The sequence below is a fragment of the Agelaius phoeniceus genome, chromosome 16 (genome assembly GCF_051311805.1).
Source record: "Agelaius phoeniceus isolate bAgePho1 chromosome 16, bAgePho1.hap1, whole genome shotgun sequence".
In the NCBI taxonomy this organism is placed as follows: Eukaryota; Metazoa; Chordata; class Aves; order Passeriformes; family Icteridae; genus Agelaius; species Agelaius phoeniceus.
Genome location: NC_135280.1, coordinates 1006041 through 1033917, shown reverse-complemented (window position 1 = coordinate 1033917; position 27877 = coordinate 1006041). Strand labels below are relative to the sequence as shown.

At 59.3% G+C, this 27877-nt stretch overlaps 1 protein-coding gene across 8 annotated transcripts in view; it reads left to right on the top strand.

Moving 5' to 3' along the window:
- Positions 1–25998, top strand: part of GRID2IP (Grid2 interacting protein) — a 41533-nt gene extending 15535 nt beyond the window's left edge. For 4 of the 8 annotated variants that reach the window (XM_077187159.1, XM_077187157.1, XM_077187162.1 and 1 more), the window contains 20 exons: positions 1762–2013; positions 3576–3661; positions 4484–4553; positions 5669–5763; positions 6641–6824; positions 8129–8283; positions 9681–9779; positions 11292–11386; positions 11964–12081; positions 13173–13483; positions 14162–14575; positions 15432–15519; positions 16395–16484; positions 17495–17691; positions 19067–19222; positions 19693–19779; positions 20165–20294; positions 22197–22315; positions 22736–22900; positions 23341–25998. In XM_077187159.1, the coding sequence (XP_077043274.1) occupies positions 1762–2013; positions 3576–3661; positions 4484–4553; positions 5669–5763; positions 6641–6824; positions 8129–8283; positions 9681–9779; positions 11292–11386; positions 11964–12081; positions 13173–13483; positions 14162–14575; positions 15432–15519; positions 16395–16484; positions 17495–17691; positions 19067–19222; positions 19693–19779; positions 20165–20294; positions 22197–22315; positions 22736–22900; positions 23341–23412 (2983 nt within the window). In that variant the 3' untranslated portion in view covers positions 23413–25998. The remainder of the gene's footprint in view (positions 1–1761; positions 2014–3575; positions 3662–4483; positions 4554–5668; positions 5764–6640; positions 6825–8128; positions 8284–9680; positions 9780–11291; positions 11387–11963; positions 12082–13172; positions 13484–14161; positions 14576–15431; positions 15520–16394; positions 16485–17494; positions 17692–19066; positions 19223–19692; positions 19780–20164; positions 20295–22196; positions 22316–22735; positions 22901–23340) is intronic. The other 4 variants (XM_077187158.1, XM_077187165.1, XM_077187163.1 and 1 more) reach the window with 2 other exon arrangements.
- The last annotated feature ends 1879 nt before the right edge of the window (positions 25999–27877 follow it).

Here is a 27877-nt window from a genome sequence, read left to right as displayed (position 1 = left end):
CCTTGTGCCATGGCAGTGCACAGAGGCAGCTCTGTCCTGTGGGATGGCAGGACACTGCAGGAGCAGCCACGGAAATGGTTTTGCCTGCTCTGGTGGGGTTGTTGGTAGCAGTGAGTTGGGTCTCTCCTGTCTGGGCCCTGCTGTGCCCCAGCTCTGAGCCAGCCCTGGGGCAATGCCAGTGCCAGGTCCTGGGCTGGGGCTGGGGCTGAGCTCCTCAGCCCGGTGCTGAAGCAGAGGCTCGTGCAAACTGGGACAGCTCTGCTGGAATGAGCAGATGTAATTTGGCCAATTAAATGAGATTGTGCTCATTTTGCCTGTGGGGAACCCGGACTTCTCCCTGGTGGGTGCCCAGCCCAGGGCAGAGGCTTGAGGGACCCACATCCTCCCCTGTCCCAGAGGGTGAACTATTTATTAGCAAAATGTCACTCTTTTCTAGCTGCTGCTTGATCACAGATCAGCTGTGAATTACACCAATGTGTTACTTGGTTTAAATTGTCACCAGATGCTCTGCGTGAGCATCTGCCAGCTTCGGGTGCCTTGTGGTCTGTCTCCTGCACCAGCTCTTGTTTTGAGTTTTGCCTTTGGCTGGGGGAAACAGAGACGTCCTGGTCGCGGTAGATTTGGGATTTGGAGCCTCTCCTCCTCTGTGTCCCCCCAGGATTTTGTGTTCCCTGGGTGCAGCTGCCCGAGGGAGCCCTGTGGGATCCCCTTGCCAGCCCCAGCTGCGTGCCGGCTGCCGCCCCTCGGAGCAGCTTCTCTGGCTCCCCTGGCACCAGTTTGGCCCGGCTGCTGCCCAGGCAGCCGAGGTGAGGTGCGCTGGCACCTGGGGGCTGTGCTCACACCCCCGGGGCTGCGCTGCTCGCACCGGCCCCGCTCCCTCTCACACCCGCGGTACCGGCGCTAACGAGGCGGCGCCGCCGAACCCGCCGGGATGGTTTGGTGTGCACGGGCTGCAGCTGCAGGGGTTGCTATAGAAACACTCGGGGGTGCCAGCTCCTCCAGAAGCCCGAAAGGTGCGGGCGGAGGGCAGGGAAGGTGAGCAGGTGCCGGGCTCTGCCGGCCGTGAGGCACAAGGAGGAGATGCAGCCTCTGCCGGGGTTACGGAGCTGCCCCCGGCCCAGGTGCGAGCGGTGCCTCCTCCTCCTGCTGGGATCCTGCTGCGCACTCCCTGTGCATCCTCTGAGTGTCCCGGGGGTCCCTGCAGGGCCACAGAGGCCGTTTGGCTGCTCCCAGCAGGCAGAGGGGAGGTGACCCGAAACAGAGCGAGCTCCAGGGCTGTCCCCTTGCCTGCAGCATCACCGTGCCTGTCCCTGCAGCAGCGTCACCTCCCAAGGGCCACCAGGCTCCTGCCTGGCTGTGCAGGGAGCTGGGATGTGGGAACATTCACGGCTGGAGCCCAGGAGAGCAGAGTCTGGGGCAGGAGATGGGGGCGGCGTTATGGGGTCCCAGAAGAAACAGGGCTGGAGGAAGGTTCCAACATCACCATTGCTCCAGCTGAGCTCTGCAGGGGATGGGGGAAGACATGAAGATGGTGTCCCCATCCCCCTCGGTGTCCCCGGCACTCTCAGTGTCCCCGGCACCCTCCGTGTCCCCGTCACCCTCGGTGCCCCCAGCCCCATCATTCCCAGCTCTGTGAGGACTGAGGCCAGGCTCACACGGGGAGTTCAGCTCTTTCCCTTCCAGGGACGCCCGGACCCGCAGCTCTGTGCCTCACCTGCCCGGGCCCCGCTCTTCACTCCCCTCCCTTGCCTCATCTCCCAGGATTTTCATCCCCAAGAAGCACCGGCAGCGCTTTGACGAGGTGGTGTCGCAGAGCCTCATCAGCAAGCTGTGCCGCTCCCGGAGCGAGCACGGCAACCGCCTGCGCCGCAGCCGCAGCGAGGACCAGCAGGAGCGGCTGCTCGTGTCCACCCGCGCCAGCTCCGTGCCCCGCAGCCACGAGGAGCTCAGCAAGAGCCTCCGCAAAACCACCTCGCTCGTCAGCAGCAACGTGGCCTCGGGGGCTGCCCGCAGGTACCGCCCTGCTGGCTGCGTGCGGGTGGAGGGGTGCCAGGGAACGGCTGCGCAGCTTTCCGGGCTCGGGCTGAACGGAGATCTCTCCCTCTGGAAGGCTGGGCAGCTTTGTGCCCCTTGTCCCAGCTCCGTGTCCCCTCAGCTCGGCAGGGATGGCTGGATGAGCTGTGGCAGGAGCTGCGGTGGCACTTGCAGGCTTAGAGGGGATGTTTGCTCCTCGCTGAGTGGGATGCCCGGCTGTGCCTGCAGGGTTCAGGATTCCCGGCTGTGCCAGCAGGATTTGGGGTGCCCGCTGTGCCAGCAGGATTGGGGTGCCCAGCTGTGCCAGGATTCCTGGCTGTGCCAGCAGGATTTGGTACCCAGCTGTGCCAGGATTCCTGGCTGTGCCAGCAGGATTTGGTACCCAGCTGTGCCAGCAGGATTAGGGTGCCCAGCTGTGCCAGGATTCCTGGCTGTGCCAGCAGGGTTCAGGGCACAGAGCAGGCTGAAAGGAGGATGGAGCCAGGTTGGGGTTGGTCTCTTTTCCCAGGTAAGAAGTGACAGGATGAGGGGAAATGGCCTCAAGTTGCAGCAGGGGAGGTTTGGTTTGGGTGTCATTCCTCCACACAGGGGTTGCCAGGCATGGCCACAGGGCAGTGCTGGAGTCCCCACTCTGGAAGTGCTGAGGGAATGGTGAATGTGGCACTCGAGGACATGGGGCCGTGGTGAGCCCGGGGTGGTGCTGGCTTGCAGGTGGCTTCCACAACCTGGAAGGTCCTTTCCAGCCCGAGGGTGCCCTGGCTCCCCTGCCCTGCCCAGCAGGTGTCTGGGTGCCGGGCTGTGGGAGGAAGGCAGCACAATCCCCAGCACAGGGATTAACCCACTTCCCTCTGCCCAGATGGCCAGACTGCAGCAGCCCGAGGGCAGGGAGCTCCCTGCACACCCTGCACACCCTGCCAGCAGCAGAGCAGGGGCACCCGGGCTCCTGCCCACCCTCCTGCCAGGCTGATCTCCCCTGTGACTTCTCCAAAATGTGCTCCCAGCCCCGTGTCCCTCCCTGCCAGCACAGGATCCCACTGGTGGGAAGTGATCCCAGCAATGCTGCCTCCCCCCAGCTCCCTGCAGGAACAGCTCCCAGCTCCAATCTCAGCCTCCCAGCAGGGAGGTTTCCTAATGCTCCTTCCAAAACTTCCTAGAGGAATTTAATTCCTCTCTCATCAGCCTGGGAGACCTTTGCTCCCTGAAGCACATTGTCTCCCTAATTCTCTGTGATAAAGAATCACAGACTGGTTTGGGTTGGAAGAGCCCTTAAAGATCATCCAATTCCTCCTCCCTGCCATGGGGGGTTGGAACCAGATGATTTTTAGCTTTTACACATAGATTTATTCTTTAAATCTATATATTTATCCCATATTGCACATTTAAAACACGCTTTGGTATCAAAGGGGACCTCGTGGGGACATTGGGAGCACTGGGGACTTGAGCACTCAGGAGAACCTGGGCTAACAGGGCTGTGGAGGGGCTGGGGAAGGGGACAGCTGGATCTTGTACTCTGACATCGTGTTTGCCTTTTTCACCCCCAGAACCGTGCGAGTTTATAAAGGCAACAGGAGCTTTGGCTTCACCCTCCGCGGCCATGCCCCGGTGTGGATCGAGTCTGTCCTGCCAGGTAGGAGCACCAGCTCTGGGGCATCACTTACTGATTTCTGCTCTGAATTTGAAATGTGAAGTGCTGTTTGCTGGAAAAGAGCAAAGGGGACTTTCCCAAGGCCCTGTGATGGAGTTTGTCCTGTGGAATAATGAGCACCTTTGGTACAATTTAGTCTGGCTTTATCCACTCCTGTGGTGGTGCTTGAGGGTCCCCAGGACGGGGGAAGAGATGAGAATCTCGACTCCATGTTTCAGAAGGCTGATTTATTATTTTATTATATATATATATAAATATATATATATATTATTTTATTATATATATATAATATATACCATTTTCTTTTAATATAATATTAAAATATATTATAAAAATATATCATATATTTTAATATTATATTAAAAGAAAATGATATATTAAAACTATACTAAAAAAAAGAGAAAGGAGACATCAGAAAGCTAGAAAAGAATGAATAATAAAAAATCTTGTGACTGACCAGAGAGTCTGACACAGCTGGTGTGATTGGCCATTAATTAAAAACAATTCACATGCTGGGTAAACAATTCTCCAAATCCCATTCCAAAGCAGCAAAACATGGAGAAGTTGAGGCTTCCCAGCTTCTCAGGAGAAAAGATCCTGGCAAAGGGATTTTTCAGAAAACATGTCAGTGACACACTCCTTGTTGGGAGAAGTGGGAAATGTGTTCAGTGACCGTCCTGAAATGCCACCAGTGCTGCACCCAGCTGGGTGAAGGGTGCCTGGTGCAGGGGTCCCTGCCTGGGGTGTCCCTGGCCGCCCGTCCCAGGCAGGGGAGCAGCAGCTGAAGCCCCTTTGTGCCCTCAGGGAGCCCTGCAGAGAAGGCTGCCCTCAAAGCTGGAGACAGGATCCTGTTCCTCAACGGCCTGGACATGAGGTAGGGGCTGTGCAGGGCACCCAGGGCTGGGCACCCAGGGCTGGGCACACCCTTGGGCAAGGGGAGCTGCTGGCCCTGGTCCCTGTGTGCTGCTGGGCACGGGGGTTGCCCTGAGGGGACAGCTGGGGACAGCTGCTGTACAACACCTGGCTCTCACAGGAGCATTTTCTCCAGCCCTGCTCCTGCTCTGAGCTCTCTGTGCAGGACAGTTTCTATAGCCTGGGTTCTGAGTGCAGCCCCCAGTTCCAGGCACTCTGAGTTAATCTGTAGGTGTTGAACACCTGAGGTTGTGCTTTGGAGAGCAGCAGAGCCCCATCCAGCCCAGGAATCGCTCCCACAAGGGGATCATGAATTAAAGCCAGGTGGGAATCCCATTTGTACCCAGGAGTTCATTCTGAGTGTTGTTTGTGCACCAAAGCCATGGGACCAGAGGGACTCGTGCCCCTCGCCAGTGCTGTGTCCTTGGGTGGGTCTTTCTGCATAAAAACCAAGAGCAAAGGGTTAGAGGAGGCTGCAGGACAAGAGAGGGTGATGAATATTTAAAGGTTAAAGCGATGCTGCTTCTGTCAGGGCTCAGGTTCTCATGTTTCAGCTGATCCAGCGAACTCTTGGCTGATGCAGCACTGCCAGAAAAAGGAGACCGAGCTGAGGATTGTCCTCTGAGCCCTGCTTTTGGCAGGCATTGTCCCAGCCTGGCCCATACCCTTCTCCAAGGGCATCCCGAGATTTTTTCATTACAAAATTACACTTCATGTTCACCTTGCCTTTTCTTCTCATGCAGAATTAGGGCAGGCGAGGACAGACCTGCAGCGCTGTGTTATTTAAAGGAAAAATCATTTTCTGGGTCTGGGTGCAGCTTAACTGTGCCTTGGCACTGCTCAGGGTGGGCACAGGCATTGCCATGGTTATTCCTTGGTGCCCACCTGTGGGGCAGGGCCCAGGCTCCCCCTTGGGGCAGCACAGGTGGAGAGAACCCAGGGAATTACAGTGGGGCCTGAACCCCTCAGGCCCTGAGCAGCACCAGGAGGCTTTCCCAAGACAGAGGAAGGCAGCTGCCAGCTGTGTGTGCTCCCTGCTGCCCTGGAGCAGCTCTGAGCAGGCTCTCTGTGCTGCAGGAACTGCTCCCATGACAAGGTGGTGTCGATGCTGCAGGGCAGCGGGGCCATGCCCACCTTGGTGGTGGAAGAGGGCATCGTCAGCTTCTCCAACGGTGAGAGTGCAGAGGAGGGGTCTGCAGAGCAGCCAGCCCAGCCAGCTGCCCAGCCCTGGGGCAGGAGGGAATGGCTGGGCACCTCCATGGGCTGGGCACCTCCATGGGCTGGGCAGGTTTAGCACTGCTGGGCACCCCCACAGGCTGGGCAGGTTTAACACTGCTGGGCACCCCCACGAGCTGGGCACCCCCATGGGCTGGGCACCCCCACGGGCTGGGCAGGTCTAACACACGGCCTGGGCCTGCTCCTCTCCCCAGGGCACGTGGCCCTTGCACGGTGGGACCAGGCTGGGTCCCAGGCTTGGCTGCTCTCCATCCTGCTGTGTGGCTGTCCCTGGTGTGTCCCCAGTGTCCTTCCTGTGCAGTGTGTGCTGTCCTTGTCTGCAGTAACCCAACCCTGTGGGCTGAGCTGTGCAGGATTGTGATCCCAAAGCAGGGATCAGTGCCTGGGGCAGGGCAGGATCCCCCCCTCCCTGGGCCCAGCGTGGGCCCCAAGCCCTGAGGAGGCTCCCAAATGCTCCCAACTGCCCAGAGCTGGGAGCCAGGCCTGGCTCTTCCCTTTGGAGCAGCACTGGGCTCCCCTCAGCCCCACCTGAGGAGCCCTGGGATGCCCCAACTGGTTTGCAGGTGCACTCAGCCCAGCCCCAGCAGCTCCCTGCAGCACAGAGCCGCAGCACCTGCGATGGTTTGGGTGGCAAGGAACCTTAAAGGTGTTCTCATTTCACCCCTCAGCCTTGGGCAGGGGTACCTTTCAGCAGAGCAGGCTGTTCCAAAGCCCATCCAGCCTGACCCACTCCAAAGCACGCAGCCAGTGGCCCTCAAACTGCTCCAGGGCCCTCAAGAGAAGCCAAGGAAAGATGGAATGTTTATTTTGCAGACTCTGACTCTGCTGAGTCCCCGAGCAGCTCCTCGGCCCTCACCTCCCTGCAGTGGGTGGCAGAGATTCTCCCCTCTAGCATCAAGATCCAGGGGAGGACGTTCACGCAGCAGCTGGAGCACCTGCTGACCCCCCCCGAGCGTTTCACCGTCTGCAAGGCCCTGGAGGGCTTCTTCCACCACCGGTAACTGCTGCCAGCTGGGACCCCTCCCCTGGCACGGGGGCACTGCCAGCGTGGCTGCCAGGCAGGGCACACCTGGGCAGTGCCAGGGTCACTGCCAGGCAGGGCACACCTGGGCAGTGCCAGGGTCACTGTCAGACAGGGCACACCTGGGCAGTGCCAGGGTCACTGTCAGGCAGGGCACACCTGGGGCAGTGCCAGGGTCACTGTCAGACAGGGCACACCTGGGCAGTGCCAGGGTGGATCAGACAGGGCACACCTGGGGCAGTGCCAGGGTCACTGTCAGACAGGGCACACCTGGCCTGGGGCAGTGTCAGGGTGGCTCAGACAGGGCACACCTGGGCAGTGCCAGGGTCACTGTCAGGCAGGGCACACCTGGCACAGGAGCTCTGCTGTCTCTGTGCTCTGCAGCTTCCCCAGCCAGGTGTTCCCTGTGCACCAGCTCATCCCAGCCCAGCTGTCCTGCCTGGGAATGGGGCAGACCCTTCAGTTTTGGTTCCTTTAGGTTAAGCTGGTCACCTCTTCTCCCCCAGTGCAGCTGCCTTGCAGCCTGGCTGTCCCTGGCAGCTGTGGATCCTGTTCCACCTCTGTCAGTAAATCACATTTACTCTGTCAGTAAATCCCTCCACGTTTCCATCCCTGTCTCCTTGCTCTTCCCAGAATCCTGGCTGCAGCACAGGAATGGTGTGGCTGGCAGAGCCCTGGCCCTGCCATGGAGCACATCCCCCTGTCCTGTGCAGGATCCAGCCACATCCCCTGGCACTCTCCAGATCCCACCAGTGACCTCCTTTCCTGCCCTGGCTTGGTCTCCCAAGTGCTTTATCAGAGGCTGTCACAGAATCATGGAGTGATTTGGGTTAGAAGGGACCTTAAAGAGCACCCAGTGCCACCCCTGCCATGGCAGGGACACCTCCCACTGTCCCAGGGACACCTCCCACTGTCCCAGGTGCTTCCAGCCCCGTCCAGCCTGGCCTTGGGCACTGCCAGGGACCCAGGGGCAGCCCCAGCTGCTCTGGCACCTGTGCCAGGGCAGAATTTCATCCTGCTGCAGGCTGTTCTATCCTCATGGGATAGGGTGCTCAGCTGTTCCCAACAGCCCTTTTCCCCAATCTACACACCTAAATCACATGGAGCCTTTGGCCCCAGGAGCTGCCAGCCCAGCCACCCTCCTGTTTGTCAGGAACACTGACACTGTCACTGCCTTCTCCCCCTGTTTTACAGGGACATTGACACCCTCACTGCCCTGCTCTCTCCTGTTTGTCAGGAACACTGACACCCTCACTGCCCAGCCCTCTCCTGTTTTGCAGGACCATTGACACTCTCATTGTGGATGTGTACCCGGTGCTGGACACCCCAGCCAAGCAAGTCCTCTGGCAGTTTATCTACCAGCTGCTGAGCTACGAGGAGCAGGAGCACTGCCAGCAAAAGCTTGACAGGTTTCTGGGGTGCAAGGCCTTGGCAGGTGAGAGGCAGGTCCCAGGAGGGACACGCCGTGTCCTGACGGGTGCTGGGAGCTCAGTCCCTGTGCTGGCACAGTTTTGGAATGGAACTGCATGGAGAGGAGAGACAGGGGCTGACTGACTCTGGGGGCTTGTGGAAGCTGCTCAGGTGAGGTGAGGAAGTGCAGAACAGCCGGTGGAAGGGCAGCATTCAGATCACAGAGGTGAAATAAGGGTGACACGGCGTCCTTGGGATGCCACAGAAACGTCCCTGCTTGGAAGAGGTGGTGCTGCTCTCCCAAGAAGACACAGAGGCAGTTGGTGATGCCCCTTGTCCCTGGTGCCCCTCAGCATCACCCTCACCCGGTTCTGTGGCAGCACAAAGCCACCAGAGGACCGGGGAGAGCAGGTTTGACGTGAAATGTCCTAATCTGTGCATTTGCACTCTTAATTGCTTCCAATTTTGCTATTCTCAGCTGCTCACACAGATGTGTTAATTTTAGACTCAGCAAAGGTAAAATAAGTGTTGTTTTGGAGGAACACAGTGACTTTGGCAGGAAACAGAACAGCTCCAAGTCCTGGTGCAAATCCTCCCTGTTGTGCATGGGATCCTGTGCTCTGTGCACCCTGGGTTTGCACCCAGGCACCTCTGCTCTGTGTGGGCTGTGGATTCCCAGGAATTCATGCCCTGTGGTTAGTGTGCAGCTCACAGCTGCATTCCAGCAATGCAGAGCAGCAATGCCCAGCCAGGGGAGGAGGGAGGCACAGGAGCAGATCTCCCTGTCCCAGGCTGCTGTTCCCAGCCCCAGGCTGGTCCCTGGCTCCTCTCAGTGTCTCAGGTGAACGGGGCAGTCTCTGGACATGAGCAGTGTTGGTTGTTGTGGTCTGTTCTGTGTCTGTGCCTGGCAGCACCATGGCCAGAGATCTCTGGGTTTGGGCTGGTCCTTCCCCTGGGCCCCAAACTGGGAGATCTCCCATGTCCCAGTGCTGGGTGCCTCAGGGATGGGTGCTCCATCCTGTGAGCCTCCCTGAGCTGCACATGGACACTGCATGGGCCATGTGCTCCCTCCAGGCACCATTGCAGGCCTGGCCCCTCTTCCTCCTCCTCCCTTGGGGGCAGGAAGGGTTTACTGGGACCAGCCCAGCTCAGGGCTGCAGTTCCACGTGGGCCATGCCATGCTGGTGGATGCCAATCCTGCTGGAAAAGGCACTGGATGTCCCATCCCTGAGCACCCATCCCTGCCCTGTGCTGGCAGGAGCCCCTGGAACCTGCTCAGCTCCAGGGATGGAGGCAGCAGCTCCCTGGGAATGGCAGCTGCTGTGAGTGCCCTGGGGGGCTCTGGGGGTACCCCTGCAGGGTGAGGAGGAGCAGTGGGAGCTGTGGCTCTGCCTGTGCCTCACAGAGGTGTTTCCTGTGCAGCCGAGGCAGAGGCTGAGGATCGGTACCGCAGCTCCATCCGAGGAGCCTCCCTGTGCCGGGGCAGCCTCAGGAGCCCCCGCCCCGAGGAGGGGGCAGCAGGTGGGTGAGTGGGGCTGGATCCCCTGATCTGAGGGGGATAGGGTGGGTGAGAGGGGCTGGATGCCCTGCCCTGAGGGGGGATAGGGTGGGTCAGTGGGGATGGATCCCCTGCCCTGAGGAGGGGGGATAGGGTGGGTGAGAGGGGCTGGATCCCCTGATCTGAGGAGAGGGGACAGGGTGGGTGAGAGGGGCTGGATCCCCTGATCTGAGGGGGGATAGGGTGGGTGAGAGGGGCTGGATGCCCTGATCTGAGGGGGGATAGGGTGGGTGAGTGTGGATGGATCCCCTGATCTGAGGAGGGATAGGGTGGGTGAGTGGGGCTGGATCCCCTGATCTGAGGAGAGGGGACAGGGTGGGTGAGAGGGGCTGGATCCCCTGATCTGAGGAGGGGGCAGCAGGTGGGTGACTGGGGCTGGGACATGGGGCTGTCCCTGCTGTGTCCTGCTCTGCCCCAGGACAAATTCCTGACCTATTCCTAAGCATGAACAATGGGAAAAGATGGAGGCAAAGGTGGAGGGAGGTCAGAGGGCCAGCAGTGAGGTATTGGTTGGAAATCTATGTGTTGAGAAACAGAATCACAGAATTATAGAATGACAGAATCATTTGGGTTGGAAAAGCCTTCCAAGATCATCAAATCCAACCTGTGACTGATCCCCACCTTGTCACCCAGCCCAGAGCACTCAGTGCCACATCCAGAGGTGCCTTGGACACCTCCAGGGACAGCAATTCCATAATGAAAGAACCAATCCAATAAAGGGACCACTTGATCATAAGGCTGAATGTTATTTCCAACCCCTTCCATTACTCGGATGTGAACTGCTCCTGCTGGTCTGGGCCCTCCCCCCTTTCTGGGGGTAAAATTTATGGCTTCCCTCTGAGCATTCTGAGAGTCCATCCAGTTAACAGGGAAAACCACACTTGTGACATCCATGTGAGGAAGGAGACCATGGTTCAGGGCCACTTTGGGACTCCTGACAAGCCCCATTGGTGGCCCCAGCCCTGCGTCCCCTCAGGGCACACAGACCTGCCTGTTCCATCTCTCCTGGCTGGTGCCAAGGGGCCCTGGAGCTGCGCTCCTGAGCACGACCTCCCCCTGACCCCCCTGAGGGCCTCCTGGCCATGTGGTGTCCCTCAGCTGTCAGGGGGCTCTGAGACACTCCCCAGGGGAAGAAGATCCTCTGCCCTGGCTCCAAGGAGCTCTTCTGGAGGGGATTAGAGCCTGGAGAGCAGCCAACAGCTGTGTGTGCTGCAGGGAGCTGTGTCTGGGCAGATGTTGGCCAGCTGTGGGGAGCAGCCCTGTCCTCAGCTGCCCCGAGGGAGGAGCAGAGCAGCTTGGAGCTGTCTGCTGCCCCCAAAGCTGCCCTGCACTGCTCCCTCGGGACCCCCAGGGCCGGGAGCTGGGGCAGGGCGGTCACTCTGGGTCCCAGCAGGACACGGGGGCCCCATGTGGGTCAGGGCTGTGGGGCTGGGGCACAGACAGGGCAGTGACTGGTTTGTCTCTCCCTCCCGCAGGCAGTGACACCGTGGAGGTCCCCGTCCGCCTGATCCCTGGAGAGAGACAGGCTGGAGATGGCACGTCCCTGCCGGAGACACCCAACCCCAAAATGGTGTGGTTGATGGGCAGGGGACTCCTCTGTGGGCTCTGCCCACCTCTGTGGGGTGGTGTGTGCAGGAAGGCAGCCTGGTTCCTTTGCTGTGAGCACAGGGCTGCAGGAAAAGGGAATGGTGTGTGTGTGTGGGTGAATACCTGCAGGGGCTGGGGTGCCCCTCCTCAGAGCCCCTCTCTGGGGTCACCTCCCTGGGCAATCAGTCACCTTTAACGAGGCTGATGTCTGCCAGTGTCTCCCTGCAGCCTCATCACTGGGAGGCTCTTGGGGGGCTCAGACAGGGCTGGGGTGAAGCCCCCCCTTTATGGAGTAAGAGATGGGCACTGGTGGGCCAGAGACTCCCAGAAAGATTTGGGTTGGAAGAACCTCAGAGCCCACCCAGTGCCACCCCTGCCATGGCAGGGACAGCTCCCACTGTCCCAGGGGCTCCCAGCCCTGTCCAGCCTGGCCTGGGCCCTGCCAGGGATCCATGGCAGCCACAAGTCTGGGCAGCCGGGTCTGTGGGGACTGCCCTGTCCCCAGGTCTCTGGGGCTCCTCAGGCCCTGGCCATGGCAGCAGCTCTGTGTCCTCCCCCAGATGTCAGCTGTGTATGCAGAGCTGGAGAACCGCCTGATCGGGGGCTTTGCCGGCAAGGTGGGCAACGCTGCCCTGCACAGGACGTCCCCCCCCGGCCCCGAGCTGCCGCACGCTGCAGGTACCTCTGGGCACCTCGGGGGACAGCGGGTGGTGCTGGCCAGGCGGGTGGGGCACGAGGCAGTGTCCCCTTGGTGCCATGTCACAAGGCAGCAGCGATGGCTCCTCGGGTGAGGGAACCCGCAGGGCTGGCCCTGCAGTGCGGGATTTTCAGGCACTCCGAGTGGAACGAGATGAGAATTTGGCTCGAAGTTTCAGAAGGCTGGTTTATTATTTTATGATGTATATTATATTAAAACTATGCTAAAAGAATAGGAAAAAAAAGGATTTAATCAAAAAGCTAGCAAGGAAAAGAATAGGAATGGAATCATAACAAAAGTTTGTGTTTGACTGAGAGTCTGAGCCAGCTGGGCTGTGATTTGCCATTAATTAGAAACAACCACATGAGACCAATCCCAGATGCACCTGTTGCATTCCACAGCAGCAGATAACCATTGTCTACATTTCATTCCTGAGGCCTGTCAGCTTCTCAGGAGAAAAACTCCTAATGAAAGGATTTTCCCTAAAACATGTCAGTGACACTGCAGAGCACACTCCACTCCAGCACAATGGTAGTAGCTGGAATCTTCCTACTCATCCAAACTCACCCCCTGTTCAGCAACAACCAAACTGCCCTAACCCTATGCCTATGCTGGGGGCCCTATCCACACTATTTGCAGCCACATGCGCTCTTACCCAAAATGACATTAAAAAAAAATCATTTCCTTCTCCACTTCAAGGCAACTAGGACTAATAATAGTTACAATCAGACTAAACCTCCCCGAACTAGCCTTCCTTCACATCTCAACCCACGCATTCTTCAAAGCCATGCTCTTCCTATGCTCAGGCTCCATCATTCACAGCCTAAATGGTGAACAAGATATCCGAAAAATAGGAGGGCTCCAAAAAACACTGCCCACAACCACTGCATGCCTCACCCTCAGCAACGTGGCTGTAGTAGAACAGCTCTGGCTGCCGGAGGGCAGCGCTGTGGGGATGGTTCATCCCACGGGATCACAGCCTGGCAAGCTCCCCTCTTTCCTCTCCTTGGGCCTCCCATGCCTGGGCTTGCAGGACACGCACCCACGCAGCTCCCCGGGCTCTGTCCCGCAGGTGGCCGCAAGCCGGGGCTGGCGTGGCCGAGCGAGCTGGCGAGCCAGCCCTGCTACTACCGGCTGCACAGCAGCGTGGCCTCGCCCTGCAGCACCGAGTCCAACCCCTACGTGAGCCTGGACAGCAGCCCGGCCCCGTCGCCCAAGCGCCGGCCGTGCTCGCCGCTGTCGCGACGGAAGAAGCTGTTCACGTTCTCGAGGCCCCCGCGCAGCCGCGACACCGACCGCTTCCTGGACGCCCTCAGCGAGCAGCTGGGACACCGCGTCACCATCGTGGACGAGTTCCTCACCCCTGAGAACGACTACGAGGAGGTGAGTGCGCCACGGGCTCCCCAGAGCAGCAGCCGCGGTGTCCTGGGCACGGAGATGCCCGTGTGAGGGCTCAGGGGACACGTCCTGGGCTCTGCAGGTGGCAGGAGGGGCAGGACACAGCGGGGTGGTGGGGAGGGAGGGATTCATGGATGGAGGGATGGATGGAGGGATGGATGGATGGATGGATGGATGGATGGATGGATGGATGGATGGAGGGATGGATGATGGATGGATGGATGGATGGATGGATGGAGGGATGGATGGAGGGAGGGATGGATGGATGGATGGAGGGATGGATGGAGGGATGGATGGAGGGATGGATGGATGGGGGATGGATGGATGAGAAGGATGGAAGATGTGGGTGGAGGACAAGGAGGATGGAGGATGAGGTGAAGGATGAGGAGGATGGAGGATGGTGGGTGGAGGACAAGGAGGATGAAGGATGTGGATGGAGGACGAGGAGCATGGAGGAAGAGGAGGATGGAGGATGGTGGGTGGAGGATGAGGAGGATGAAGGATGTGGATGGAAGATGAGGAGGATGGAAGATGTGGGTGGAGGACAAGGAGGATGGAAGATGTGGATGGAGGACGAGGAGGATGTTGGATGTAGGATGAGGAGGATGGAGGGTGGGTGGAGGCCAAGGTGCCACCCTCAGCCCCTGCTCTGTGCGCCCCCAGATGAGTTTCCAGGATGACCAGGGCAGCTACGTCACCAACGATGTCAGCAGCAGCGAGTACATCAGCAGCAGCGACGAGGGCAGCTCCCTGACCTACTCCACGCTCTCGGACCACATCCCCCCCCCTCCGCTCAGCCCCCCGCCGCCGCCGCCCCCCCTGCAGTTCCACGAGCCCCAGAGCGGCCCCGCCAAGGCCGAGGCCCCCAAGGGCAGCGCGGCCGCCGGCCCCAAGTCCCTGGGGAGCCACCTGCACCCCGCGCCCCCGCCGCCCCCGCCGCCGCCGCCGCCGCCCGTGCCCTGCGCCCCCGCCCTGCACCGCGGGCTGCTGCACCGCCGCAGCGACTCCAACCACATGAGCGTCAAGAGGCTGCGCTGGGAGCAGGTGGAGAACTCGGAGGGCACCATCTGGGGACAGGTATGGCACTGAAAGGGGAGGCACGGGGGTCCCAGCCGTGCCCCGGGGAGCAGTGACCTGTGCTGAGGCTCTGCAGGGCTCCCGTGCATCCTTCAGCTGTTTGGAAAACAACTGCTGGGCTGGGAGAGGCCCTGGGAAGCCCCTGAGCTGCTGATTTTGTCTGCAGCATCCTGGGGAGCGCTCCCCTGCCCTCAGGGGCTGCCTCCAGATGTGTCCTGCAGCTGTGGAGGGGTTTCAGTGGGAAAGGATGAGGATGGATGGAGCAGTGATGGGAGAGCCCAGACAGGGCAGGGCAGTGGAGGGGACAGCACAGGTGAGGGTGAGACAAGACAGGACAATCCTTTGGCATGGTGGCCGTGAAGTGGTGCAGAACTCTGGGGTGGATCCCGTCCCTTGCCAGGGTGTAACTCCCGGCCTCTGGTCCCACCCGGTGTTCAGGACATGCCATATTCCCTGTGCAGCCAGGGGGGAGCTGTGGGATCACCTTCCAGTCCCACAGGCACTGAGAGCCTGCAGGTCCCTGTCCCCAGCACTCCAGGGAGGAATATCCTTCTTCACAGTGATTTTTCTGCGTGCAGAAAAATCCCCGAAGCTCCTGGAATTCCCATTTTATCCCTCAGTGAGGGGATCACGTGCCAGGAGCAATGAAGACAGAGGTGCTCTGTAGGATCTCAGCTGTGCCAGGAGCTGAGTGAATCTGCAGGGCAGTGGCTGAGCCTCCATCCCAGGAGGTGCCACCAGCCTGCCCTGGGGACAGGAGCTGAGTGCGGGGACAGGGACAGGGAAGGTGCCAGCACAGGTGGCACTGAGGGGCTGTCCCTGTGCCAGCACAGCTCCTGACTCCTCCTCCCCACAGCTCGGGGAAGACTCTGATTACGACAAGCTCAGTGATATGGTCAAATACCTCGACCTGGAGCTGCACTTTGGCACTCAGAAGCCCACGAGTAAGTACTGAGCCCCAGAACAGGTCCTGGGACCAGCTGGGAGGAACTGGGAGGAGCTGGGAGGAGCTGGGGCTCGATGGGCAGCGAGGCAATGCCTGTCTGGGACATCACCCGTGCCATGAATTTGTTCATCCTCAGGATTTCGTGGCTGGGGGCACAGTGGATCATTAAGGTGGACACGGTTTCGTTATCTCCCTTAATTATCCCTGCTGCCACGATCTATTTTCTCTCCACATTTCATTGGGCACTGAAACCCAGCTTGAGGCTTTCACCAATTGCAGCTCCAGTGCTTGAGAGCTCTGGAAATGCTGAAAAAGCCATGAAAACATTCCTGTGTCCAAAGAAATCACCAGCAGCAGCGCTTCACTCTTTCTGCAGATAATCAGTGGGTGTCCCCCAGGAGCTGTGGTGACGGCTCTGGAGCTCTGTGCTGTGCAGCCCCCATCACTCACAGCCCACGGGATCCCCACCCAGAGGAGCCTTTGGGTGCCTCAGGCCCAGGCTGGGGTGTGGAGTGTGGGATCCCGTGGGAGGCATTCCAGTGGAGCCAGTGGGATGTCTGAGCTGTCCTGCAAGGGCCAGGCTGCCCAGCTGGGATGCAATGGGGCTCATCTCAGGGGATGCTGTTTGTAGGGTGTTTCCGAGCAGCCTGGGATTTTCTGTGTGTTTCACCTCTCCTTTTACCTTTTTCAGCTCCAGCTGAGCCCTCCATTGGGGAGATCTTTGAATTGCAGAATTCAAGGATTCCTGGAGCCATTGCTGTGTGCAAAGCATCCGCCCTCCTCTCTCTCATTCATGGTTTCACTGTTTGCAGGACAGTTTTCTTCCCTCTGGAGCCGCCTGAGCCTGTCCTTACCCACCATTAAATCTTTCAGTTTCTCTTCCAGAGCCAACTCTCATGCCTGAAAACTTTAAAAAGAAAGACGTGGTTGAAATTTTGTCCCACAAAAAGGCCTACAACACATGTAAGTGAAGGTACCCCCAAAAGGGGCCCACAGGTGGGATGTAGAGAGCTGGAAAGGTAAAGGGAAGGACCGTGAGCTCAATCCCATGGGCACGGCTCAGCTGGGATGGACTGGGGCTCTTCCTGCAGCCCAGAGCTGCCCCAGACTGTGCTCAGCCTGGGCAAGGCAAGGAGGGAACTTTTTGGAGAAGGGTGGAGATGGGATGTGCCTGGTGGTCCTGGGGACCCCTACAGGGAAGCAGTGCAGGGGCAGTGCTGCCTCTCCAGGATGTGTCTCAGGGTGGGAGGGCTCGGTGGGACCCTGCCAGGGCTCCCCCCTGGCTCTGGGGGCTGTGGTCCCAGGGCTGGTCCCAGGGCTGGTCCCAGGGCTGTGGGTGAGGTGCACGCTGTGCCCTGGGGGGCTGCGGGACCAGAGCCACCCCTGGGTCCCCACGCAGCCCCTGCAGAGTCCCAGGGAGGGGACAGAGAGCCCTCCCTGAGCCAGGGCTGTGCCTGCCTGGGCGCCTGCACGGCTCTCACTCCCGGGGGAGGTTGGTGGCCCACTCCTGTCCCCTATTCCTGCTGGGCAGTGTGTCCATGTCCTGTCCCCTATCCCTGCTGGGCAGTGTCCCCTTGTCCCTGCCGGGCAGTGTGTCCCCGCTCCTGTCCCCTTGTCCCTCTTGGGCAGTGTGTTCCTCTGTCCTGCCGGGCAGTGTGTCCTCGCTCCTGTCCCTCTGTCCTACCGGGCTGTGTGTCCCTCTGTCCTGCCGGGCAGTGTGTCCCCGCTCCTGTCCCCTTGTCCCTCCTGGGCAGTGTGTCCCTGTCCTGCCGGGCAGTGTGTCCCTATTCCTACCGGGCAGTGTGTCTCTCTGTCCTGCCGGGCAGTGTGTCCCTCTGTCCTACCGGGCAGTGTGTCTCTCTGTCCTGCCGGGCGGTGTGTCCCTATTTCTGCCTGGCACTGAGTCCCCAGCCCTGCCACATGCCGGTGTCCCCTCCTGCCCCCCAGTGACGGTGCCGTGCCTCCCCCCGCAGCCATCCTGATCGCCCACCTGAAGCTGTCGCACGTGGAGCTGCGGCAGATCCTGATGACGATGGAGACGGATCGCCTGGAGCCGTCCCACATCAAGCAGCTGCTGCTCTACGCCCCGGACGGGGAGGAGGTGCAGCGCTTCCAGAGCTACAAGGAGAGCCCCGGCAAGCTCAGCGAGCCTGACCAGTTCGTGCTGCAGGTACCAGGCTCTGGGAGGGGCTGTGTGTGCCTGTCCCTGCCAGGAGGACACTGACACTGGCTGTGTGTGCCTGTCCCTGCCAGCAGCACACTGACACTGGCTGTGTGTGCCTGTGTGTGCCAGCAGCACCTGACACTGGGGCTGTGTGTGTGCCTGTCCCTGCCAGCAGCACACTGACACTGGGTGAAGCTGTGTGTGCCTGTGTGTGCCAGCAGCACACTGACACTGGCTGTGTGTGCCTGTCCCTGCCAGCAGCACACTGACACTGGCTGTGTGTGCCTGTCCCTGCCAGCAGCACACTGACACTGCCTGTGTGTGCCTGTCCCTGCCAGCAGCACACTGACACTGGCTGTGTGTGCCTGTCCCTGCCAGCAGCACACTGACACTGCCTGTGTGTGCCTGTGTGTGCCAGCAGCACACTGACACTGGGGCTGTGTGTGTGCCTGTGTGTGCCTGTGTGTGCCAGCAGCACACTGACACTGCCTGTGTGTGTGCCTGTGTGTGCCAGCAGCACACTGACACTGCCTGTGTGTGCCTGTCCCTGCCAGCAGCACACTGACACTGCCTGTGTGTGCCTGTGTGTGCCAGCAGCACACTGACACTGGGGCTGTGTGTGTGCCTGTGTGTGCCTGTGTGTGCCAGCAGCACACTGACACTGAGTGTGTGTGTGCCTGTCCCTGCCAGCAGCACACTGACACTGGCTGTGTGTGCCTGTGTGTGCCAGCAGCACACTGACACTGGGGCTGTGTGTGTGCCTGTGTGTGCCAGCAGCACACTGACACTGGGTGAAGCTGTGTGTGCCTGTGTGTGCCAGCAGCACACTGACACTGGGTGAAGCTGTGTGTGCCTGTCCCTGCCAGCAGCACACTGACACTGGGTGAAGCTGTGTGTGCCTGTCCCTGCCAGGAGGACACTCACACCTGGTGCTCAGTTGATGCCTGAGGGGTCTGGCAGCTCCCAGGGGCTGGTTCAGAGCTGCAGAGCCACCACCCTGGTGACAGTGACTTTGCCCAGCTCTGAATTATTTTTCATTGACAAAGTCACCCGTGGGTGTTGGTGTGGAAGTCCCCATCCTGTGGCAGCACTGTGTGCTGCCCAGCCACTCCCTGTGCCACCTGTATGTCCTGTTCTATGCCCAGGGCAGCAGAGGTCCTGTGCAGGGGGGCTGTGGCACTGCAGATGGTGGCACTGCACTGCAGATGGTGGCCCTGTAAAAGGTGGCCCTGCAGAAGGTGGCCCTGCAGAAGGTGGCCCTGCCCTGCAGAGGGTGACCCTGCCCTGCAGAAGGTGGCCCTGCAGAAGGTGGCCCTGTAAAAGGTGGCCCTGCAGAAGGTGATCCTGCCCTGCACATGGTGGCCCTGCCCTCTTTGCCCAGATGCTGTCGGTGCCCGAGTACAAGATCCGCCTGCGCAGTCTGCACTTCAAGACCACCCTGCAGGAGAAGACCGAGGAGATCAAAGCCAGCTACGAGTGCATCTGCAAGGCCTCCCTGGAGCTGAAGAGCAGCAAGAAGCTGGCAAAGATCCTGGAGGTCAGAGTGGTCCCTTCTCCCTGTGCCAGCCACCACTGGTCCCTGTGCCCCCCACACTGCCCTGCCCTCTGAGGAGGCGTTTTTGGGGTCCTGGCATGGACTGTGCCTGGCAGAGAGAGAACAAATTCCACTGCAGGTCCTCCATGACCCTCCTCAGATGAGCTGTCCCAAATTGCCGTTAATTCATTTGGGCTTGCTTTAAAAAAAAAACAACAACAAAAAATAACACCAAAAAAACCAAACCAGGTGGGACAAATGAGGTCGCTGTGTGCTCAGAGGTATTTGCAGATGGGTGATGAAACTCCTCAGTAGCTCCTGGCCAGTGAGCCCCCACCAGCTCCTTAAATCCATGGGGACAGTGTTGGTCTGCACATTAATGGGGGGGGAACAGAAATTCAGAGTCCTGGGAGACGGGAGGACCCAGGGGCAGGAGGTGAGCAGCCCCTCATGCCCTGCTCTCCTCTTTGCAGTTCGTGCTGGCCATGGGGAACTACCTGAACAACGGGCAGCCCAAGACCAGCAAAACAACAGGCTTTAAAATCAACTTCCTCACCGAGGTGAGGAGAGCAGCTCACTCCTGGGGCCGGGAGCTCCTTGTGCCACAAAGCTGCTGCCACAGGGACCCTGGGTGCCCAGGGAGGGTGCAGGGGGCTGGATTGACCCACAGGGGGGACTTCAGAGAGGCTCTGCTGAGAGTCTGGTGGGAATCCTGCTCACCTCGGGCTGGCCAGGGCCCCGGTGTGGGTGGGAGAGTGCTCACCCCACAGGGGCTGCAATGGGACAGGGGCATCTCCCCAGCCCTAATCTGTGAGCACTGAATGTGTGTGAACATTAAATGTGCAGTTTAACCCTCAACCCCGGGCACGTGGAGCAGCCCACCCCAGTGTGTGTGAGCCCTGCTCCCTCTGCAGGGGGATCCTCACTTGTTCTGCTCTGCTGCAGCTGAACACGACCAAGACTGTGGATGGGAAATCCACCTTCCTGCACATCCTTGCCAAATCCCTCAGCCAACACTTCCCAGAGCTCCTGGGCTTTGCCAAGGACCTTCCCACGGTGCCGCTCGCTGCCAAAGGTAAAGGACAGGGGAGCTGCAGGCCCCGGGTGTCCCTGCACTGCCTCTGGGCTGGGTGTAAGCCTGGGCTCAGCCAGGAGCCCCTGCACAGCCTGGCAGGGGCAGGATCCGAGCCTGAGCAAGTGAGGAAAGGTCCTGAGCAGGAGGAGGAGAGCCTTGGGAAGGGCCAGCTCAGTGGCAGTGAGGTGGCACCCGTCTGTCACCCCACACTGCTGCCCCTGGGCAAGGCTCTGCCCCAGGGAACAGGGACAGGAGAGAGGGAACGGCCTCAGGCTGGGATTTCAGGGAAAATTCCTTCCTGGAAACGCTGCCCAGCCCTGGCACAGCTGCTGGGGCAGGGCTGGAATCCCCATCCCTGAGGGGATTTAACAACCCTGTGCATGTGGCACTTGGGGACAGTGCTTGGGTTAGTGGTGGCTTTGGCAGAGCTGGGGAAACAGTTGGACTGGGTGACCCTGGAGGGCTTCCCCAGCCTAAATGATTCCACAATCTGTGATTTTAAATGATGCATTGAATCCCTACCAAGCACGAGCTGCATGCCCCTTGCCCACCTTGCCCTGCTGTTTGTGAGCAATTCCCTTGGGAATTAGCACTACAGTGGACAAATAAAGGAGCAAACTCCAGCCTGGAGCTGTAAATTTCCACTGGGGGAAGGTCTGTACCTGGAGCTTTCCCAGCTGCAATTTGTATCTGGCCTGACTCTTAAATAACCCTTCCATCACTGGAGGCTCCCAGCTGCCCACACTCCTGGCACTGTGTCCCCCCTGTCCTGATGTCCTGTGTCCCTCCTGGGTGTCCATCCCCATGGCCCTGTGTGCTCCCTGTCCTGGCCGTGTTTGGGCTCTCCTGGCTGCTCTGGGCGTGAGCACCAAGAGCTCCTGGTGACCTGCTTGGTCCCAGCAGGACTGTCTGTCTGTCCACCCTGCCTGGGCAGCAGGACACGGGCGCAGAGTGGTGTGGACAGACAGACTGACTGTGACTGTAGGACACGAAAGAACATGAGCACACACCGCTGTTCTCGAGGTGAAGAAAAGGGAATGTTTAATTTCTGACTCCAACTTTTATAGATTTCCTAAAGTGCCAGTGGGTTGGAGGGTGACAGTGCCACCTCTCCAATGACACTGCACACACCAACAGTCTGTGACAGTGTGCACAGGGGTCTGAGGATCAGGGAAGAGACCAGGATCTGACTCCATGGTTCAGAAGGCTGATTTATTATTTTATGATCTATATTACATTAAAACTATACTAAAAGAAAAGAAGAAAGGATTTTATCAGAAGGCTGGCTAAGAATAGAATAGAATAGAATAGAATAGAATAGAATAGAATAGAATAGAATAGAATAGAATAGAATAGAATAGAATAGAATGATAACAAAGGTTTGTGGCTCAGCTCTGTGTCCGAGCCAGCTGGGCTGTGATTGGCCATTAATTACAAACATGGCCCAATCCCAGATGCACCTGTTGCATCCCACAGCAGCAGATAACCATTGGTTACATTTTGTTCCTGAGGCCTCTCAGCTTCTCAGGAGGAAAAATCCTAAGGAAAGGATTTTCCATAAAAGATGTCTGCGACACTCCTGCTCCATAAAATAATGCAAAACAATGAGTTATTTACACAAAGCGTGTGAGAAAGTTTGTGACAAGAATGCAAACATCAGAAGGCTTAGAAAAACTTAAAAAAGCAGGGGGACAACTTTCCCCTGGCCCATGCTCCTCACCTTGCTGTGCGGTGGGAGCAGAGCCAGCCCTGCATGTCCCACCCCGAGTGTCCTACCCCGAGTGTCCCAGCCCTGCATGTCCCATCCCGCGTGTCCCATCCCGAGTGTCCCAGCCCGAGTGTCCCACCCCGTGTGTCCCACCCCGCGTGTCCCAGCCCTGCTGACCCCACCGTGCCCTGCAGTGAACCAGAGGACCCTGACAGCTGACCTGAAGGACCTGCACAGCACGGTGAGTGACATCCAGAAGGCGTGTCACAGCATGCCCGCCACCGCCGAGGACAGGTTTGCCATTGTCATGACCGTATCCTTCTGTGAGGGGGGAGCCCAGCTCTGAGCGCCCCCGGGAGCTGCCCCTGCTCTCAGCCAGCCTGGGCAGCAGGTTTGGGGTGCCCCTGTGCGGCACAGCCCCAGGAATGGGCTGGGACATCTGTCCTTGGGAGCTGTGCTGACAGGGACAGCAGCACCTCCACGTGTGCCCTGCTGCCGGCTGGGCTGGGACCCAGCCCTCTGATAAGAGATTGGACCCAGCTATCTGATAAGAGATTGATAAGGGGGGCTGGGACCCAGCTGCCTGATAAGAGATCGATAAGGGTTGGGACCCGGCCATCTGATAAGAGATTGATAAGGGTTGGGACCCGGCCATCTGATAAGAGATCGGTAAGGGTTGGGAGCCCTGCCAGAGCCGTGGAGCAGCTCTTTGTCCTTAAGCCAAGCCCTGCAGTCCTTCCTGGAGAGTGCCCAGCCTGCCATGCGCTCCCTGGACGACCTGCAGCACAAGGCCATGGAGGAGTTCAGCAAGGTGCTGTCCTTCTTCGGGGAGGACTCAAAAATGACAACTTCCGAAGCCTTCTTTGGCATTTTTGCAGAATTCATGAGCAAGTTTGAGGTGAGTTGAACCTTGCCAAGGCAGCAGGTATCTCCTGTGGGGTGTCACTGGGCTGTGTCATTGTGTGTGACTGGGATGGGGTTTTGTGAGCAGCTGCACCTGAGTGAGAGGCAACTTCTCTGATGCTGATAAGGTGCAGTTTTCCTGACACACAAATCAGGGCCAGGGTGGGACACTGAGGGAGGCCCCAAGCCCCAGGGGATGTGGTTGTTCATGGAGTCCTGGAATGGTTTGGGTTGGAAGGGACCTTAAAGATCACCCCATATTCCACCCCTGCCATGGCAGGGACACCTCCCACTGTCCCAGGCTGCTCCAAGCCCTGTCCAGCCTGGCCTGGGGCCCTGCCAGGGATCCAGGGGCAGCCCCAGCTGCTCTGGGCACCTGTGCCATCACCCTTAACCTCCTCCTGCCCCCTGAGCACTGCCCTTTGTGTCCCACAGCGGGCTCTCAGTGATGTGCAGGTGGGCGAGAGCCAGCGCAGCCCCAGGATGGCCTCTCCCCTCGCCTGGTGACAGCCTGCAGCCACCTGAGGTGCAACAGTTCCTTGCCAACAAAGTGCAATTTGCTCCTGTCCAGCCTGGTTGTAAATACGCTGCTGCCTCCTGCTCCCACCCAGCAGGGTCACAGACAGAGGGGTCGGGGCAGGCGGGCACCGAGACGGCACCGCAGGTGACAGAGGGTGACACAAAGACACAAAACCCTGCACTGGTCCTCACAGAGCTTCCTCAGCACCCTCCACCTCCAGGGGATCCCTGAGCCCGGGTTTTGTGTCCATCTGGTAAAACCCCACTGCCCCACGGTCCCCAAACCCCTGTGACTGGCCCCAGCAGCCACTGCAGACCCTCCCCACACCCCATGGGCACTGCCCGAGCCTGGGGGCTCTGCCCAGGCCCCTTGGGCTGGGGGAGAGCCACGGAGCCCCCGGGCAGCCAGGGCAGCTCAGCAGGGAAAGGAGCAGGGGCATGAGCAGGAGGGAGGGCGCCTCCAGCTCCTCTGGGACCCTGAGGATGCTGCTGAGTCCTGTCCAGCCCCTCTCCAAGCCCTTCTGCCCTGGGGCAGAGCACAGGGGCTGGAGCTGCACCTGCCCAGAGGGGAACAGGGGAGCAGAGAGCCCTGGAGGTGGCCCAGAAGGTTCAGCTCCCCTCCCCTGGCAGCCAGTGGCAGTGGAAAGCAGCAGGAACCCTGCAGGACCCTTCTGGCACATCCCCGCGGTCCCGAGGACGGATCCGGTCTGATCCTTCCAGCTCACGGGTCCTTCCTGGCCCTCAGCTCCGCACAAAGCTGTGCCAGAGGCTGACAGGCCTTGAAACCCTCCCAAGAGAGCAACACCATCAGCACGAGGTTATTGGAGCTCGCCAGCAGACAGCCCTGAGCATTTCCGTGCCTCCTTGGAAAGCACAGAATCCCCGAGAGCCTGAACACGAGCAGGAGTCCCCTGCAGCCCCAGGTGCTGCTCTGGGGCACGGCAGGGGCAGTGGGGAGCAGGGCATCCCCCCGGAGGGGTTCTGAAGCTGATACAACAGCTGTCAGTCTGTCTGTGCACGTGGCACCCACCTGGGGACAGCGCTTGGGTCAGGGGTGCCTTTGGCAGAGCAGGGGCAGCAGCTGGGCTGGATGACCTTGGAGGGCTTCCCCAACCTGAATGATTCCATGATCCTGGGAGCCCCTTTACTGTGGGACCAGTTTTCATGGGGGATATCCCAGGGAACTCCAGAAGTGTCCATGGCCACCTCCCGGTGTGCACACCCATCCTCCAGTGTGCACAGCCACCTCTTGATGTGCACACCCACCTTCCAGTGTGCACACCCATCCTCCAGTGTGCACAGCCACCTTCCAGATGTGCACAGCCCCTCCCGATGTGCACACCCCCCTCTCCCCGTGCCCGTCCCTCTGTCCCCATGGCCCGGGTGTCTCTCAGCTGCCCGGAGGCCCCTGGATTCCCCCGTTGTGCCCCTGGCAGGGAAGGACAGCGTTCCACGGCCGCCGCATGCGCCTGCGGGGGCTCTCGAGCTCTCCGTGCTTTGTGAGCATCCCCTCCGTGCAAACCCCACCCGTGGGAGTCCCTCTGGTCCCCTCCGTGTCCCTCCAGCCCTCCCGTGTCCCTCTGTCCTCCCGTGTCCCTCTGTCCCCCATGTCCCTCCAGTCCCCCCCGTGTCCCTCTGTCCCCCGTGTCCCTCTGTCCCCCGGGTCCCTCCGGCCCCCCCCGTGTCCCCCCGTGTCCCTCTGTCCTCCCGTGTCCCTCTGTCCTCCCGTGTCCCTCTGTCCCCCGTGTCCCTCTGTCCTCCCGTATCCCTCCAGTCCCCCCCGTGTCCCTCTGTCCCCCGTGTCCCTCTGTCCCCCATGTCCCTCCAGTCCCCCCCGTGTCCCTCTGTCCCCTGTGTCCCTCCGTCTCCCGTGTCCCTCCGTCCCCCCGTGTCCCTCTGTCCCCCCGTGTCCCTCTGTCCTCCCGTGTCCCTCTGTCCTCCCGTGTCTCTCTGTCCCCCGCAGCCAGCGCCGTGTATGTCCCGCCTTCCCCCGAGGCCAGAGCAAGGGCTCTGTGTCCCGCAGCCGCCGCCGCCGCTCAAGGACACAATCACCGACCGGTGCATTATTTCATTATTTACGGGAGACCTTACGACCCTCGGATCTCCGGGTTTTGGTATTTTTTTAAACCCTGCTGTAGAAAGTGAGGTATATTTTCACAAGTGTTCTCCGTTTATACAGCTTTAAGTGCCAGGTAGTTGTGGGTAGCCTTGTGTTCCCAGAGGTCCAGGACAGGCCCATGCTCCCTCTGCTCCTCTCTCCCTTTTGGATGTTGCACACTGCATTCCGTTGATTTTTTTTCCTTTTTTTTTAAAACATGTCCAATATTTAAACCGCCAGAGGTTCTTTTGAAACTGTCCTGAGAGAAGATGCTGTACATAGATTTTGCTACATGTTGTAACTTTCTGAAATAGTTAGAACTCCAATCCCTTTGGTATTTTTATGTGAATATTTTCAAAGAGCCAGAACTTCTGGTGATATGATTTGATAAGGGGACGATGTATATTCACAGTTCAGTCTCTACCCAATGCCTATGTGCTATCCCTAAAATAAAGCTACTGCCTTCTGCCTCCTGACTGCACAGACTCTGTCTTCTGTCCAGAAGTGCTGCTGGTGATGGTGTCAGGGATTCTGCACCTTCTGCACTCGCTAACCCTGGCTCTGACACCCGCAGGCTCTCACCGGGCTGGGCTGAGGCTGGTGGGGAGAAGAACCTTCCTGCCCCACAGCATCCAGGCTGGAGGGATCCAAATGAGCGGCAAATTCTTAAAATAGTACAGATTTTTAACTGCAGCCTTCAGAAGAAAACATTTAGTGAACTGTATGAGCCAGTGAATTGTTTCCCTCTGAAAAAGAATTCTTGGCTGAGGCTGAGTTCACGTCCCGGGGCGGTTTATCTGCCGTGACCCTCGGAGCAGACAGACAGGAGCAGCTCCCTATCAGTGCTGTGCTTCAGCCGGTGCTCAGCAGCAGCCCTGGCAGCTCCCCGGGGCTGGAGCAGCTCCGTGCAGAGCCACCCTCGGTGTCCCTGGCTGGGCACGTCACCGCCTGCCCTGGAGGCACCGACACCCCGGGAGCCGGAGATGCGCTCCAGGGAGCGGGGAGGGCGGGGCCGGTGACCTCCGAGGGCTCCGTGCAACCTGAGCCACCCTGAAATTCCATTTGAACTGCTCCGACCCCTCCTGGCCCCAGGGACCGGCCCAGCGCGGCTGCCACAGCTGCAGTGCCGGGCTGGGCCCATAAAGCAGCAGGAATGGTGTCCCAGAGCCCCATTCCTGAACCCATAAAGGAGCAGGAATGGTGTCCCAGAGCCCCATTCCTGAACCCATAAAGCAGCAGGAATGCTGTCCTGGAGCCCCATAAAACCATCAGGAATGGTGTCCCAGAGCCCCCATTCCCCATGTCCCAGGCTGAGCCCTTAAAGCAGCAGGAATAATGCCCAGAGCCCCATCCCTGAGTCCATAAACCAACAGGAATGGTGTCCCAGAGCCCCATAAAGCAGCAGGAACGGTGTCCCAGAGCCCCATCCCCATGTCTCACACAGCACCCACACCATTCCCTGCACACCCCCCTCTCCTGGGCTCTGGTAACTTTTCTGCAGCTGTGAGGTCATTCCTGCCCAGATCAGCACCTCTGAGCCTCACTCAGGGTTCCGGGGTCAGCCCTGACCATGGGATCATCCTCACAGGAAAGCCTGGCCTTGGGAAGGAAACACCAGCTCGGGCAGGAGCACAGCCCTGGCTGCTCCTGCTCCACGGGTGCCACTTCCATCCTCTGGCAAGCACTGGGAAATGGTGTCCCTGGAAATCCCAGCTTCCAAACCTCAGGGGATTTGGGGATTTTGTTCTTTTGTGCAAGAAGCAAAGGGGAGAAAGAGCTCAGAGAGGAAATGAGCAGCTTGGGCACAGCCAGGGTGGATCACAGCTGGGCACATTGGTACCAGGCAAAGTGGAACCACCTGGGAACCTCCCTATAAGTACCTCGATTGTGGCTTGAAGGGCCATGATCTGTAATTCCTCTCCAGGTGCCATGAAAGATGCCAAAGGACAAAGAAGGAGCTCAGCTTCAGGCTGGGAGGGTGGTAAGTCAGGGGGGAAAAGGTGGCACAGACTGGGAGGCAGCACGGGACACCTGGTGCTGCATTTGCGGCCCTTGAGGATCCACCTTCAGGAAAAATTGGGGTTTCCACATCATAGCAGATCAAATGAATGCCTCTCCAATTGCAAGATTCAAAGAGCTACAGTTGTGTTCATCAGAGCTGTGACTGGCAAACAATGAGGTAAAACACAGACATGGAATTTAATGGAATCACCAAGCCTGTACTGGAAGGGACTTTGAAGATCATCCACCCCTAACCCCTACCATGGGCAGGGACACCTTCCCCTGTCCCAGGCTGCTCCAAGCCCTGTCTGTCCAACCTGGCCTTGGACATTCCCAGGGATGGAGCAGTCACAG